Source organism: Phyllostomus hastatus, unplaced genomic scaffold (assembly GCF_019186645.2).
Source record: "Phyllostomus hastatus isolate PE091 unplaced genomic scaffold, TTU_PhHast_1.1 phas_scaffold_11, whole genome shotgun sequence".
Classification (NCBI taxonomy): Eukaryota; Metazoa; Chordata; class Mammalia; order Chiroptera; family Phyllostomidae; genus Phyllostomus; species Phyllostomus hastatus.
The window spans coordinates 1,403,946-1,417,877 of NW_025334005.1; the positions used below are offsets into that span (position 1 = coordinate 1,403,946).

The 13,932-nt window shown below is 59.6% G+C and overlaps 1 protein-coding gene across 2 annotated transcripts in view; it reads left to right on the forward strand.

Moving 5' to 3' along the window:
• The first annotated feature begins 1,337 nt into the window (after window positions 1-1,337).
• The window catches only part of CPT1A (carnitine palmitoyltransferase 1A), a 46,312-nt gene continuing 33,717 nt past the window's right edge, over window positions 1,338-13,932 (forward strand). Inside the window, exons 1-2 of one of the 2 annotated variants that reach the window (XM_045854857.1) lie at window positions 1,338-1,487; window positions 13,226-13,379. In XM_045854857.1, the coding sequence (XP_045710813.1) occupies window positions 13,239-13,379 (141 nt within the window). In that variant the 5' untranslated portion in view covers window positions 1,338-1,487; window positions 13,226-13,238. The remainder of the gene's footprint in view (window positions 1,488-13,225; window positions 13,380-13,932) is intronic. The other variant, XM_045854858.1, reaches the window with a different exon arrangement.

The following is a 13,932-nucleotide window of genomic DNA, read 5'->3' on the forward strand; positions in this document are numbered from 1 at the left end:
TGGAACAAGCTGCAGCCTCTGTTATGTTGTCGCCCCAACAGCCCAGGGGCCTCGCCACAGCACCCCCACCCTTTTCAAACCCAGTTACAATGCAACAAGCGCTCACGGCCCCCGCCCCTCCGTGCCCCTCCCCTTTCTTGGAGAGGGAATGCAACCTGGCTTCTCTGCACTTTCTTCTCAGTGTGAATTCTGTCACAGCTCCTGTCACCGCCCCCCCAATGTCCCACGACTGGGCTGGAACCGCCTGGACACCGTGCACCAACAACCGTGGGCTGCGGCGGCGGGGTGGCGGTGAGAATGGGACAGCACTTCCATGTTCTCTCCCCAACCCTCTGCGGTGCGGACCGGGTACATCAGACAGAAGGGGAGGACAGAGCAGGTTTTCCCTCGCCAACAGGGAGTTGACCTTTATAGGGGAGTGGAGGCTTTCTTCATAAAACAGGTGCATGTGTGAAGCACCTGCTGTATGCAAGCCTGCTGGGGCCTGGGGGGAGGGACACAACCAAAATGCAGGGGTGGCTCCCCGGGCGGGAAGCATGGTCTCCCCAAGTCACCCTGTGGGTCCCTGCGGTGGCTCTCGGCCCGGACCCCTGGGATCACTTGCGTGGTCTCTCCTCCAGGACCCTTTCCTGAGCTCAGCTGGGGCGCCTCTCGGTCACTCTGTGAGCACCTCCAGTCATCTCTTCCCTGGCATCTGCTATGCTTCAGGTGCCTGTAAAATTAGTTGATGAAATCTGACCAAAGCCTGGCAGGGAGGTTATTTTTTATCCCGGTTAGATGGGGAGGGGTCTTAGAAAGGTCATCGGAATTCCCGTTAGCGTGCTGGCCCACCGAGACACACTGTCTCTGGGTCACATCATCTGCCGAGGATAAGGTCCAGTTTGGGGCAGCATGGACCCTGGGGTTAACCAGGGGACCAAATGTCGGATCCATCTTGTTAGTTGTGTGATCATGGGCACCTTAGTGAGCCTCACCCCGCGCCACACCCCCCCGCCTCCCCCTGGCTGGGATCAGCTATTTATAGGGGTGCAGTGAGGATTACCCAGGGCAATGCCTCTGACGGGCAAGCAGGAGCCGGGCACCATGCTATGCGCTCTGACGGGTATGGCCCATGAGTTGGACCATGTTTCAGATGAGGAAACTGAGGCTCATAGGGTGAAGAATCTCGCCCTAGGCCCCATGCTAGTGAAAGCTGAGGTGGTGAACACGGGTGGGAGCCCCAGTTTCCTGACTTAACCCGCTCTTGGGGAACGCCCCGCCAAGGCCCCGCCCCTCCGAGGCCCAGCCCGGCCCAGACCCCGCCCACGGCCCGCTGGGAGTCGGGTGTCACCGTCCGCCCGCGCCCCAGCCAATCCGCGGCGGCCGGCGTCGGAGGCGATCCGCCTCGCCCGTGGCCCTCCTGCCCCCGGTGCCGGATCGCTGCTCGCTCACTTCTCTGCTGTGCCACCCGCCGCCGCAGCCACCGCGCGCCTCCGTCCCCGGACTCGGTAAGGCCGGGCCGGAGCCGCACGCCTCTGGGAGGGCTGGCGGGCGCCGCCCTGCGGGCTGCGGCGGGGACTGCGGTGGCCGGGACCCAGGCTTAGGGTAGGGGGCGGCCGCAGGAGCCTGGGCGCTGAGGTGAACCCCCAGTATTCCTCTCGGGTGGTGGGGTCAGTAGAGAACCCGAAACCCGAGCGGGATAGTGACTCCCCAACCCCCTCAGTGTATTGGGTCTGGGGTCCTCCCCGTGGTCGGTCCGCAATCGGGCGGGTCCCTTGCGGTGGCGGAGGGGATGCTTAACCCTCTGGCCTTGGCAAGATGCCTCCGGCCCGGGGCCGGTCGAGCCACCGGCTTCCGTCCCCGCCCCACCTCAACCCCACTTCCCAGGAGTAGAATGAGTCAGGGGGTCCACCCCAGCGTCGACCGACCCGCAGGCAGGTACAGTGCGGAAGATAGATGGAGGGATGCTTGGTTTTCCGGACTTGGTAGGACGCCTCCGGCCCCGGCCACTCGGGCCGCCGGCGTTCTCCAACGTCATCCAACTGCACTCTGCGGAGTGGATTAGGTCTGGGTTGCAACAGTCCGGTGCATGAGTCTGGGGACGCTCGGCTCCCCCTCCCCCCACGGCCCTCCCCCGCATTGCAGCCGTCGGGACACGCCCTTGGCGCCGGTACTCCAGGCATGGGTACTGCAGATGTGGTCGGAGCACCCGCGGTGGACGGGATGAGGGCGCTGGGCCGGGGTCCCCACTGGCGAGTGCCCCACCCTCTCCCGTGCCACGCAGGGTCCATGGTAGGTGGGTGCGAAGAACCTGCCCAAGGTCGCGCGGGACCCCGGAGCGGCTGCGCCTGGGGTGTGTGTGGGGGGGGGGCGTCACATGACCTGGACAGACCTAGGCTGCGAGCCTAACTCCCGCAAACCCCTAACCCCAACTCCTCAGGGGAGCCGGCAGCTCCTTCCTTTCGTTTTGGTCGAAAGGCTGTGTGGGTCAGCGTCATTGATAATATAAGTAGTGGTTGGCTTTCATGAAAGACGGAGGGAACAAAGATGACGGCTGATCTTATCTCTAAAAACAAAAACAAAAAACACCGGCACCAGAAAAAAAAATCCCAAGTCAGTCACCAGCTTGAATACAGAACAGATTGAAGATTCCCAACTCGGGACAGGCTTTTCAGTCTCCCCCCACCGTGCTCCATAAATTGTTAACATTTCCAAGGGGCAGATTTTTGTAGGAAACTGGTAACTTTGTTAAGTTATCGAATAAAATGAAAAGCAGTTTTAACCTTTTGAAACTTGTATTTCGTTTCACCATTTTTTGCACAGGCGTCCGGTTTCTGGTCATTCCAGATATCCAGGGATACTTACTTCCTTATAAACCACAAAGCAAATGAATAAAATATGGCCGAACACACCGGTCTCTTATTTATGCCAGCAAGCATCACCCTCCCGAGTTACTGAAGGCGACTTGCAGTGAGTGAGTGCAGTGCAGATGAGGGCATGAATGCAGATAATGCCAGGGCTGGAGGTCAGGAGTGTCTGATTGGAAGTGAATATCGCTTTTAGATTGCTGTGTGCCCAGGGACTCTTTTAGAAAGCAAATGTCAGGCTTCCTTCCGATGCAGGGAGGCTACCCTTGACCTTGCACATTGATCTCCATCTGAACAGCAGTTTGAATCACACAGAAAACAGGGCCATCTTTAGGAGTGCGCAGGCTTTGGATCAGAGGAGCAGAAACTGGCATTGTCCACAGGTCAAAATACCTTTCCAGTTTGTACTGAAAACAAGCGGCGTAACCCGGAGGCGAAAGGAAGAAACCTGGCATCGCTGGCATCGCTGTCGTCCATGGCCTCGACCGGGCCCACTAGTCACCAAGCGGTCAAGCGATGGCCTTTGGGGAGTTCTCGGGCGAGAGCCTGCGCTTACGCAACCCTGGCTCTGCGTGCCCATTCATAGAAACACCGTTAATTAATGTTTCCTTGTGCATCGCGGCGAGCCCCTACCCGACGCACTCCCGGCTCGCGGGCGCCGCGGTGCTGCGTTTTTGGTGTGGGATGTCACCAAGCACACTAAGCTCTTTAGTGTGCTTTTAGTGTGCCAGGACCCCGCGGGACCTGGCCTTCCCACGAAGACGCGCTGCGACTCGCTCGCCGTCGTCTCGGGCCAGTAAGCTCCGGAAGGTTTCTCCGGGCGCGGCGGGTGGAACAGGATCTGAGCGCCTGGGTCGCGCCAGCCGGGGGGCGGGGCTCGCGCTAACCTTTCCCCTACTTTTCTCAGCCGTCACGTGACTCCCGCGGCGGGGTGGTGGAGGGGGGCGGGGCGCGTTGGGCGCAGTTGCTGGCCCAGCCTTAGAGGGCGCGTTCCGGGCGAGCAATTAGACAGCCCGAACTCCAAGGGCGGTGGGAAGGTGGCAGGCGGAAACGCGCTCTCGCTCCGGCCCGGAGCTGGTTCTGCACTTTGATCAGGAACGTTTTTTTTTTTCTTTTTCCTGTGCTGGAAAAAATGTTTAGTCACCCTGCAGGGTTATTATTGGCAGGCCGGAGTTCTCTTGCCGGCGGGAGCCTGGACTCGCATTCCGGAAGTGGTGGTGCTTTTAAGAATGAAATTGTTCTCTAAACCAGTCCGTTTAAAATGTGTTTCTGAAATAATCTCATACTTTACCGCGGCTCCTACTTTCTTTGAGTGGCTTCAGCCAAACTTGTGCTTTTCCTGCAAGAACGTTTCACTTTTGAAGCCCCGATGAGCTCATGGTGTGGTGTGAGGGGGGAGGGGGGACCACATGGGGACACTGCGCGTGGTTGGCCTCCTCGCTCGCCCGGTTTCCCTCTGCAGAGCGCACCAGGGTTGACAGCTTCTCAGACGATTCTAGAAATAGGTCAGGTTGTACTAGCAGTGCTTAAAAACAGTTATTTAACACGAATGGTGCTCTCCTTATTCATTTGTACTAACTATTTCACTGTCTTGGGTGAACTTCACCTTCTATCCCAAGCAAATATTAGGTGGAAGGTGGATTCCCAGCAGGCCCTGGACTGAGGCCACCCCGACCCTTTTGGGTGACTGGGAGCCTCCATTGTACGCAGTGTCCACCTTTGTTTTTCTTCTGTGTTGTTTTTTTTTCCGTTCCGACTGTTCTTGGAAGCAGACGGCTGGGAGAAGAGGTGTCGCCCAGTGAGGCCTGCCCTCCCTCCTCGGCAGGTGGCAGCACAGTTGTCACCTGAGGGTTGGGAAATCGGGTGGCTACCACCCTGCTCCGGATGGATTGTTGATGAATTGTTGGACGTCGAGTTCTTTAGGGTAATAAGGAAAAGGATCTTCCAGACTACCCATGTGGTGGTCCCCCCCCTCCATTTCAGGAAGCTGGGGGTCATCCTGGATTCTCCACACCTGGCTCCTCAGCCCCACCTGCCACTGCTCCCTACACGGCTCCTAGACTTGCCCCCTCCCCGTTTCCACGAGCCAGAGCAGCCTTCAGATATTCAAGCGACAGACGACAGAATGTGTGAGCGGCCATGCCCTCCCGGGTGCCACCGTGGTAGCCATGCGTGGCAGGGGCGTGGCTCCCGCACGTGGGAGCCTTTGGGACTGCAAGTGTGGGAGATAACTGCTCTGCCCTCCAGGAAAAGTGCCACTGCAGACACCCTCCCCTCCGGGGTTTCCCAGGGGCGGTGGCCTGCTCGCCATTCCTCCAGCTTTCTCCCTGGTGCCGGCCGGCTGGCTGGGGCTGTGATCCTGGAGGGACCCTGCCCGGACCCCACCGTGCTGAGCTGTCGCTTCTTGGGAGCGACGTTGTCTGAGAGGATTCCAAGCTCCATCGCTTACCCGGTGGGGGACACAGTCCCGGTCCGCGTCCTGCTGCCCTGCCGGGTGGAACAGAGGCAGGGCCAGGGGATTGTGCAACCCTAGCGGGAAGGAGGCACGCGAGTAATCTCGGAGTTGGCACCGCCGTGTTTGTAGTTACTGTAGTTTTACTGCTGGCTGCAAGCACATCCCGTCGGTTCCAACGGGGTGACCTAATTTCATATCTGTGCTGCGACTTCAGGAACCTCGATGGGAGTTTTCTTAGGCGGCTTATGTAACCGCTTCTTCCGGTGGGTCGGAACATGAGTTTTGGAGTCTCACTTGAGGCTGATCCCCAGCTCTGCTGTTTGCCGGCGGTGACCTTGGGCAGGTGCCTTGGTAGCCAGGCCTTGGTCTTCTCCTTAGCATGGGGGGGGGCGGGGGACGGACAGTGGTCCCCGCGTCAGCCCAGGCTGGGCAGCTCGGGGGCCTAGACTGGTTGTGGGTTCAGTCTCTGGTCCAGACACGCACAAGAATCAACCGGTCACTGCATCAGTAAGTGGGACGACAAAGGGATGCTTCTCTCTCTTTCTCCCCTTCCTTTTCTCTCTCTGAGATCAGAAAACAAATTTTTTTTTGAAAAGTACCCCCTTCTAGGCTTCTAGTGGGAATTACGTAGGCCAATGCAGGTGGCACGTGGTTTCATTGTCTAGCACATGCCGAAGAGTTCGGGAGAAAGAATGTTCTGTGTGTTCCTTGCTAATGGCACGAAACCTGTGTGCCTTGCCTACCTGCCCACGTGTACCTGTACCCACTCGCCGACCCTCCTGCCACGTACCTCTCTCCCGATGTGTTGATTTTCGAGGCCGTGTTGAAAGACTTCCGACCACACATGTTCGTGCATCCTGGTTACCACAGAGGCTGTGTTCTTGGCAGCCTGCTGCTGTCACCTGTCAGGTGTCCTTGTTCTGTGTTACAGAGGTGAGCCCCACACCTCCACCTGGGTATGCGTTAAAATCTGGCGTCACACTTTGCATTAATAACCTTTTACTTATTTTCCTTAACCGCCCGGGACCTGGTTGGGGTCCGAGTGGCGTCTGTCCGCCGTGGGTCTGTCCTTTTCCGGGCGGGACCCAGGCGCATCTTGTGAACGGCCTCTTTCTCACCGGCCAGTGTGAGGGTGTGCAGGCCGCTCGCCCCTGGGGCGGACGGTTTTACCTAGAAGGAATGGATGGCAGACAACAGGGCGAAGGGACCCCGTTTGAAGACACCGCCCAGCCCTGCGGGTTTTGGGGGAGTTGCGGGGCTGGGCGTGCAGTGGAAGGCGGTCTCTCCGGAGCCGAGTGGGCAGTGGCGGCGCTTCCGCCCCAGACTGTTGTTCCACGGCCAGTGTTGGCGGGCTGGCGTGGGCCCCGTGACCCGACCGGGGATAAACGGGGCTGCAGGCCGGTCCTGCAGCGGCCGATACGTGATGGCGGGGGATTGAAAGAGTCACTGACGAGCGACAGCCACCTGCCAGCAGGGCAACCTGCTACGTGTCACGGGCAGATTGTGGGTTCTGTTAGTGGAAGAAACAGCAGCACATTTTTACGAGTTTATGTGAACAAATCTGAAGACCTACTACGCCCCGGAGCGAGGTCTCAGCTGCCCCAAACAATGAGAGGTCCTCCCCCAGCTTCTTGGGTGCATTTGGGATTAAGGAGGGGCTGGAGGAGGCCGAGGGGAGCATCTGATGACAGGGCCCCGGGCCTGTCGCTTCCAGCCTGTCACCTACAGCCTGGCGGAGGGGCCCACTGGCCTGTGGACTTCGCTAATGAGGTGATGCGCCCTCTCTGGGGGGTGGCGGCGGCTTCTTTCGGAGACGCGTTCACCCAGGTGCGCACCGACCACAGACAGGGCTTGAGGAAGGCGAAGATAAACCCTTTCCCCTCCTCTCTCTGTCTCCAGACTCGATAAAATTTTAAAAAATGCTAAAAAAGAGCAAATCTTACAGTGTTACAGAGAAATTGTCTGCCCTTTTTAGCATGTGGAGAAGCAACAACTCAACAAAAAAAAAATAGGTAAACCTTTTGTTAAGAAGTTAAATGCCTGCCCTGGCTGGCGTAGCTCAGTGGATTGAGCACGGGCTGCGAGCCAAAGTGTCGCAGGTTCGATTCCCAGTCAGGGCACATGCCTGGGTTGCAGGCCACGGCCCCCAGCAACCGCACATTGATGTTTCTCTGTCTCTCTCTCTCTCTTTCTTTTACCTCTCTAAAAGTAAATAAATAAAATCTTAAAAAAAAGAAATAATCTCTTCAGGCAACAGAGAAAAAGAAAAACTAAAAAAAAAAGAAGTTAAATGCCTGGCCCTGGCCGGGTAGCTCCGCTGGGTAGAGTGTCGTCCTCAAACACCAAGGTTGTGGGTTTGATCCCTGGTCAGGGCACCTACAAGCAGCAACCAGTGAGTGTATCAACAGGTGGAAGAACAAATCCATGTTTCTCTCTCTCTGAAATCAATAAAAAGTAAATCATTAAAAAATAAGTTACATGCCTGGGCGACGCCCCCTGACTGCGACCTGCCCGGTGAGGAGTCTGGGACGAGCTCACGTGGTGAGGTCGCCTTCCACAGAGCCCTTCTGTCGTCCACGTCCTGTGTCCCCGGGCAGGAGGGGGCTCGGACGAGTCAGCTCGGGGACGGCCCGGCCTTCTCTTCACCTGCCGTTCGCAGGCCGATCGGAGCGGGCCCTGCCTGGGAGAGGGCGCTCCAGGCCGGTGTGCAGCGGGAGGGGCGGGGGCAGGAGGACAGAGGCCTTGCAGCTGTGACCAGGTGTTCACAGGCCGGGGTGGCCTGGTGAGGTGACCTGGAGAAGGAGCTTGGGAAGGTGTAGGGAACAGCCCTGAAATAGCGCAGAGATGTAGGAGTTTTTTTTTGTTAAAGATTTTATTTATTTATTTTTAGAGAGGGAAGGGAGGGAGAAAGAGAGAGAGAGAGAAACATCAATGTGCGGTTGCTGGGGGCCGTGGCCTGCAACCCAGGAATGTGCCCTGACTGGGAATCGAACCTGCGATGCTTTGGGTCGCAGCCCATGCTCAATCCACTGAGCTACGCCAGCCAGGGCAGGGTTTTTTGTTTTTTTTTTTTAATTAATTTTTAAAGAAAGAGGAAGGGAGGCAGGGAAGGAGGGAAACAGAGAGAGACAGAGAGAGAGAGGGAGAGAGAGAGACATCAATGTGTTGTTCCACTTAATGCATTTGGTGGTTGATTCTTGTTTGTGCCCTGACTGGGGATCGAACCCACAACCTTGGCATATGAAGATGATGCTCGAACCAACTGAGCCACCTGGCCAGAGCAGAGATGTGAATTTTTAAAAATTGTGACAAACAGGCTCTTGTTCTCACGGGGAGCGGATCATTCTGGGTCTCGGTGTTTTTCTGAGAGCGGATTAGCGAGAGGCGCTTAAGTGCTCTGGGGACCTCAGGGCATCTCCCTCCCTGGTGGCTTGCGTGCCTGTCACCTGGTTCCCACGCTCTGCCCGCAGGCTCCAGCCCCAGGTGTGTTCCAGGCCGGAGGTCTGTGCCAGGCCTCTGCCCGCCGCCGGCAGAAGTGATTTCTGGACCCCAGGAACGCAGAGGTGCGCAGCCCGCAGCACGCTGCCCGGTGGGAGGTGGCCTCAGGTCAGGAACGGTCCCCCAGGCCTTCCTTGGCTCCCCGCCAGGCCCCGGGGGCGCAGACCCCTGTGTCTCCAGGACGTGCTCGTGTTGATTTGAGGGGACAGCGGCCGGCCGGGAAGAGGTGAACGCTCTCTTTTCTTCCGCCTCTGTTTTCTCTTCTCCGTTCTTCTCTGGGACCTTTCTTTCCCCTTCTCTCCTCTGCTTTCCTTTCTCTCCTTTTTGATTTGTGGCTCCGCTTACTGATGCCTTCACCGGCTGATTCTTGCACGCGTCCAACCAGGGACTGACCTGCAACCTTGGCGTGCCGGGATGACGCACCAGCCAGCCGGGCTGCCCGGCTGGGGCGCTCTCTGCTCTTCTTGCCAGCACACCTGTGCTCCCCTGGAGCCATCTGGTGACTCGGGCGCAGGTGCATGGTTGGTGCAGGTGGGTCCCAGTGGTCATGGTGCATAGCTCTGTCCCCAGGGAAGTCACCTCTCTCCACTCAGGTAGAGAGAGCAAGGTGGGGATGGTTGGGGGGGGGCGCAAACCTCTCAAAGCCCACAGGTGTCGGGGGCGCACCCCGCACAGGGGTGAGGGGCGTTGGTGTCCAGGCTCGGCTGGCCGGCCGACCGCGAGGAGCTGCTACCGTGAGAGACATGGCGGGGAGGGTGGGGGAGACGGCGAGACTCGGTCCCGTTGACGTGTTTTGGCGCCCGTGGAGACGTGCTGGAGTCCTTGTGCCTCCAGTGCGCAGGCAGAGAAGTGAAAGCCCTGGGTGAGGCCTGTGGGTGCAGAGGGGCCTGGAGCGGAATGGGGACCCCAGCTCAGAGGATGCGGCGGGGGTGGGGGGGGCCCTGCTCGCCTGACCCTCGGGGCCTTGCCACGCCCTTGCCACGCCCTTCGCTGCCTTCCTGGGAGGCCGAAGGGATGCAGCCGGAAGGCCGTCCAGCTGTCCCAGCAGGTGGCCCGGATCCAGACTCCGCCTGGCCTGCCAGCTGGCCCCGGGGCCCTTCCTCTCAGCGCGGGCCAGGGCTCCCAGGCGCCAGTGTCCGGGACTCCGGGGAGGCTGCGGCCTCGGGTCGGCCTGCCGAGCACTGGCGTGCGTGCCCTGCAGGAGGGGAGCGCGGGCGTCGCCGTGTTCCTCCGTGTTTGCAGTACGTGTGCGTCATTTAAAACAAAGACGGAGGACAGTCCTGCTAGAAAACAAAGCCTAATTGTCCCCATGTTTACTGACTGCTTGGCTCCTTTCCCCCAGGTGCTTCCCCTGGCCGGGGTTTGCTCACCCGGCAGGTGGAGTAGCCAGGATGGGAGGGGCACTGCCCGGGGCGGGGGGGCCCGCCTGGTTCAGTCCTGGGCTCTCAGGCCAGCCCCCGGGAGGCTGCCTCGCAGGGGCATCTCCGCAGGTGTCCCATCCGGAGGGCAGGGTGGCTTTCAGCTGGCCAGGGGACACCGGTCAAAGCGGGGCACCCTGTACGTCTGGACCCAGGGGTTTTCAGACTGCTCTGGGAGCCCTTCATTCTTTAGGGTTCAAGGGCGGCAGGAGTGGGGTGAATGGCTTCACCCGCTGACCTTGGCCCTGTGTTTCCATATAAAGAAAAGGTCCCACCCTGGCTGGCATAGCTCAGTGGATTGAGCTCGGGCTGTGAACCAAAGCATCGCAGGTTTGATTCCCAGTCAGGGTACATGCCTGGGTTGCAGGCCATGGCCCCCAGCAACCGCACATTGATGTTTCTCTCTCTCTCTTTCTCCCTCCTTTCCCTCTCTAAAAATAAATAAATAAAATATTTACAAAAGAAAGAAAGAAAAGGTCCCTAGTTTTAGTTCTAGGGACATTGGGACCCTCTGGCCCAGTGACCGGCGGCTGTCGCCAGGTGCTCTGGTGGCCGTCTCAGGCCTTGGAGGCAGGAGACGCCGGGCTGCTTCCAGACTGCACCCGCATCCATCCATCCGGGGGCAGCCGGAACTCGCGCCCTGCGGTGGGTGTAGAGGTGGTGGCCCCCGCACGGGCGTGGGGGTGCAGGGGCGCCGCCACCCCAACAGGTGGCTGCCTGCTTCCCCTTTGGCTGTCGAGCCGGATGCAGTTAGCCGGGCGAGTCCGGCGGGTGTTGTCACAGCTCGGGCGCTGTGGGCCGGCGCGGGCTGCGGCCCAGCACGCTGCGTGGCTGGCGGGTGAGGTGCGTGCTTCTCAGAAGGCGGGCCCTCGGGACCGCTCCACGGGTCGGGAGCCTGGAAGAGCGCTCTCCCCGTGGGAGACTTTGCGCCCACTGCCCCGGACAGGTTTGGTTTCCCCAGAACGTGTTTTGAGAAATTAGAGCAGAAACACGCGGAAGAAGAGAGACCAGCGCTGCGGACCCCCAGCTGGCCGCCGGTTCTCACCCCCCTGGCCACGTCACACCTCTGTCCGTGGACCCCCCCACCTCTGTCCATCCAAGTCCCCACCCCCAGTGATTCTGCAGCCCATCTCAGACGCGATAAAAAATAAAATCGCACTGGTAACTATTTCGGTGCGTATCGCCAAAAGGTAGCGCCCACAGCCTGCTGATAAACACAGTGCAGAAGGACGCCCCAAACCATGTAACGGCCGCCAGCCTTCGTGCCTCGAGGTGACCGTTGCCTGGAGGAGTCCTCAGTGTGAGTGGAGCACCAGGGCGGACACATGAGGGAGGGACAGGAGGTGCGCCGGCCCGCCAGCCCGGATTCTGGGGTTCGGGGGGCAGGGGGGTTAAGGAGCATGAATGTTAAGGGCACAACCCTTAGGGCTCACAAAGCAGTGGGTTTCTTTCTGTGACAGCTTCGTCGGAGTGTAATTCTCGTCCATAGAGTCCCCCCATCGAGAGTGGCCGAGGCGGTCACAGGTCCATGCGGCCGTCGCCACGGCTGGTTTTGGAAAACAGTGTTGTCACCCCACAAAGAAGCCCTTCCCTCCTGAGCCATCCCCTCCCGGTGACGATCCCCTCCAGCCCCAGGTGACCCCTGCGGTGCCCCCTGTCCCCGCAGACTGGCCTGTTCTGGGCGTTTCAAGGACATGGAATCGCATGTGGCGTGGCCTTCCGTGTGTGGCTTCCCTCACGGAGGAGAATGCTTTCTGGGCTCACCCGTGCTGGAGCGTGTGTCACAGCTTCGTGCCTGTCTGTGGCCGAGCGGAAACGACAGTATTTGCTGGACGCACAAATGAGCGAGAGCTGGGCGCCTTCCCAGGGCCTGCCCGGGGCGCCGTGCGCGCTGACCGGCTGCGGGTCAGGCCGGTTTGCCCTCTGTGTCCGGGTGTCTTTGGGACGAGTCTCCCCTCTGCCCCTGACAGGCTGCAGTCGATAAAAACAGGAAAAACCGAGTGTTACAAGAAAGCACAGACGTACAATTTTAGTTTTTTAAAATATATTTCTAAAGATGTTATTTATTTATTTTTAGAGAGGGAAGGGAGGCGGGAAAGAGAGAGAGGGAGAGAGAGAGAGAAACATCAATGTGGGGTTGCTGGGGGCTGTGGCCTGCAACCCAGGCATGTGCCCGGACTGGGAATCAAACCTGCGACACTTTGGTTCACAGCCTGCGCTCAATCCACTGAGCTACACCAGCCAGGGCTTAATTTTAGGTTTTTATGGCGGTTTCAGATCGGTTTATTCCTCCCTTAGCTGCCCTTCTAGCCACGTGGTGCTATGTGCAGACAGCCCGGGAGGAGACAAGAGGGTGCGCCTGCCCCCTCCAGAAGGTGGCCGGGGGGCCGGCGGGGGTGGGGGCACCTCGTGGGGGCCGCGTGTGCCTGGAAGGACGGGGGCGGGGGGAGGAGACAGGAGCCCAGATGACGGGAGACAGAGACCCTCCCGTGGATTCCGAAGCAGCGCAGAGGAAGCGTGCTCCCCTTTGCGGCGGCTGGCCCCGGCACTGTGCGTGGGGATGGGGGTGCGTGCTCCCCTGACGGCCGAGCCCCCCGAGCTGTGGGGTAGAGTTCGAGTTCCCTCCGGTCCTCCGCCGGCTCTGCCCGTCTGGTGGTGCCTAAAGCAGGTTTTCCAGAGGCCGAGGCGTTCCTCGTCGGCCTGTGTTCCCACCTGGAAAGAAGGGTTCAGGGCCACGGAGGACTCGTGTGTGGCCTCCAGGGGGCCGGGGGCTCCCGGACTCCTCGGATGACCCCAGGGCCTCTGAGCATGGGCAGCAGCTGTGTGTGTGCTGGGCGGGAGCGGGCGTGGGTGGGGCAGCCCCCGAGCCACGAAATCGGGCCCGTCCATGAAGCGTGTGAAATCCGTTCAGTGGGGGAGAACAGCTTAAATCCAGAACACATCACGCTTCCACAGACGGGTTTTTCTAACCTCTGGTGAGACGATCTCTCCTCTGCCGCCCTCCCCAGCAGATCGCCCAAGATGGCAGAAGCCCACCAAGCCGTGGCCTTCCAGTTCACGGTCACCCCGGACGGGATCGACCTGCGCCTGAGCCACGAGGCCCTGAAGCAAATCTACCTGTCTGGACTGCACTCCTGGAAGAAGAAGTTCATTCGATTCAAGGTGTGCAGACGCGGGGTTAAAACCTCTGCTGCATTCCCTGGGGCTCAGAGCGCCGCCCCCCCCCCCAGGGGGGCTTTCGGGGTGGTCAGAGGGGTAGCCGGCACGCGATCGGTGTTTTTGTGGTGCTGAGGGCTCATGGGGCACGCTCACGTGTGTGTCGGCTCCCCGAATTCCAAAGGGATTCCCGAAGGCTCGCGGGGCGCCCTGTTGGGCAGAGGAGGAAGTCGGGGCTCCGAGGGGCGGGGTGGGGGGGGTGGCCCGCTCTGCGGACACAACATGAGGGCGAGACCCCGCATCTCCTGCTCAGAGCCCAGACCCTGCCCACCTTCCAGAAGCGGCGTGGTCTCCCGGCTGTGAGAATCCGCAGCGGGTCTGCTCAACAGGCATCTCGCCGGTAAAATATCGGAACTCGGGCACAGAGGCTCACAAATTCAAGGGCAGGTACCTTCACAGCCTCCATTCCGTTTACCCGGAAGAGAGGAAATGGGCCGTGTTTTGCCGTGTGTGATGTGCCCTTTTTTGCCCAACCTTTTGAGAGAAACGTAAGGATGCA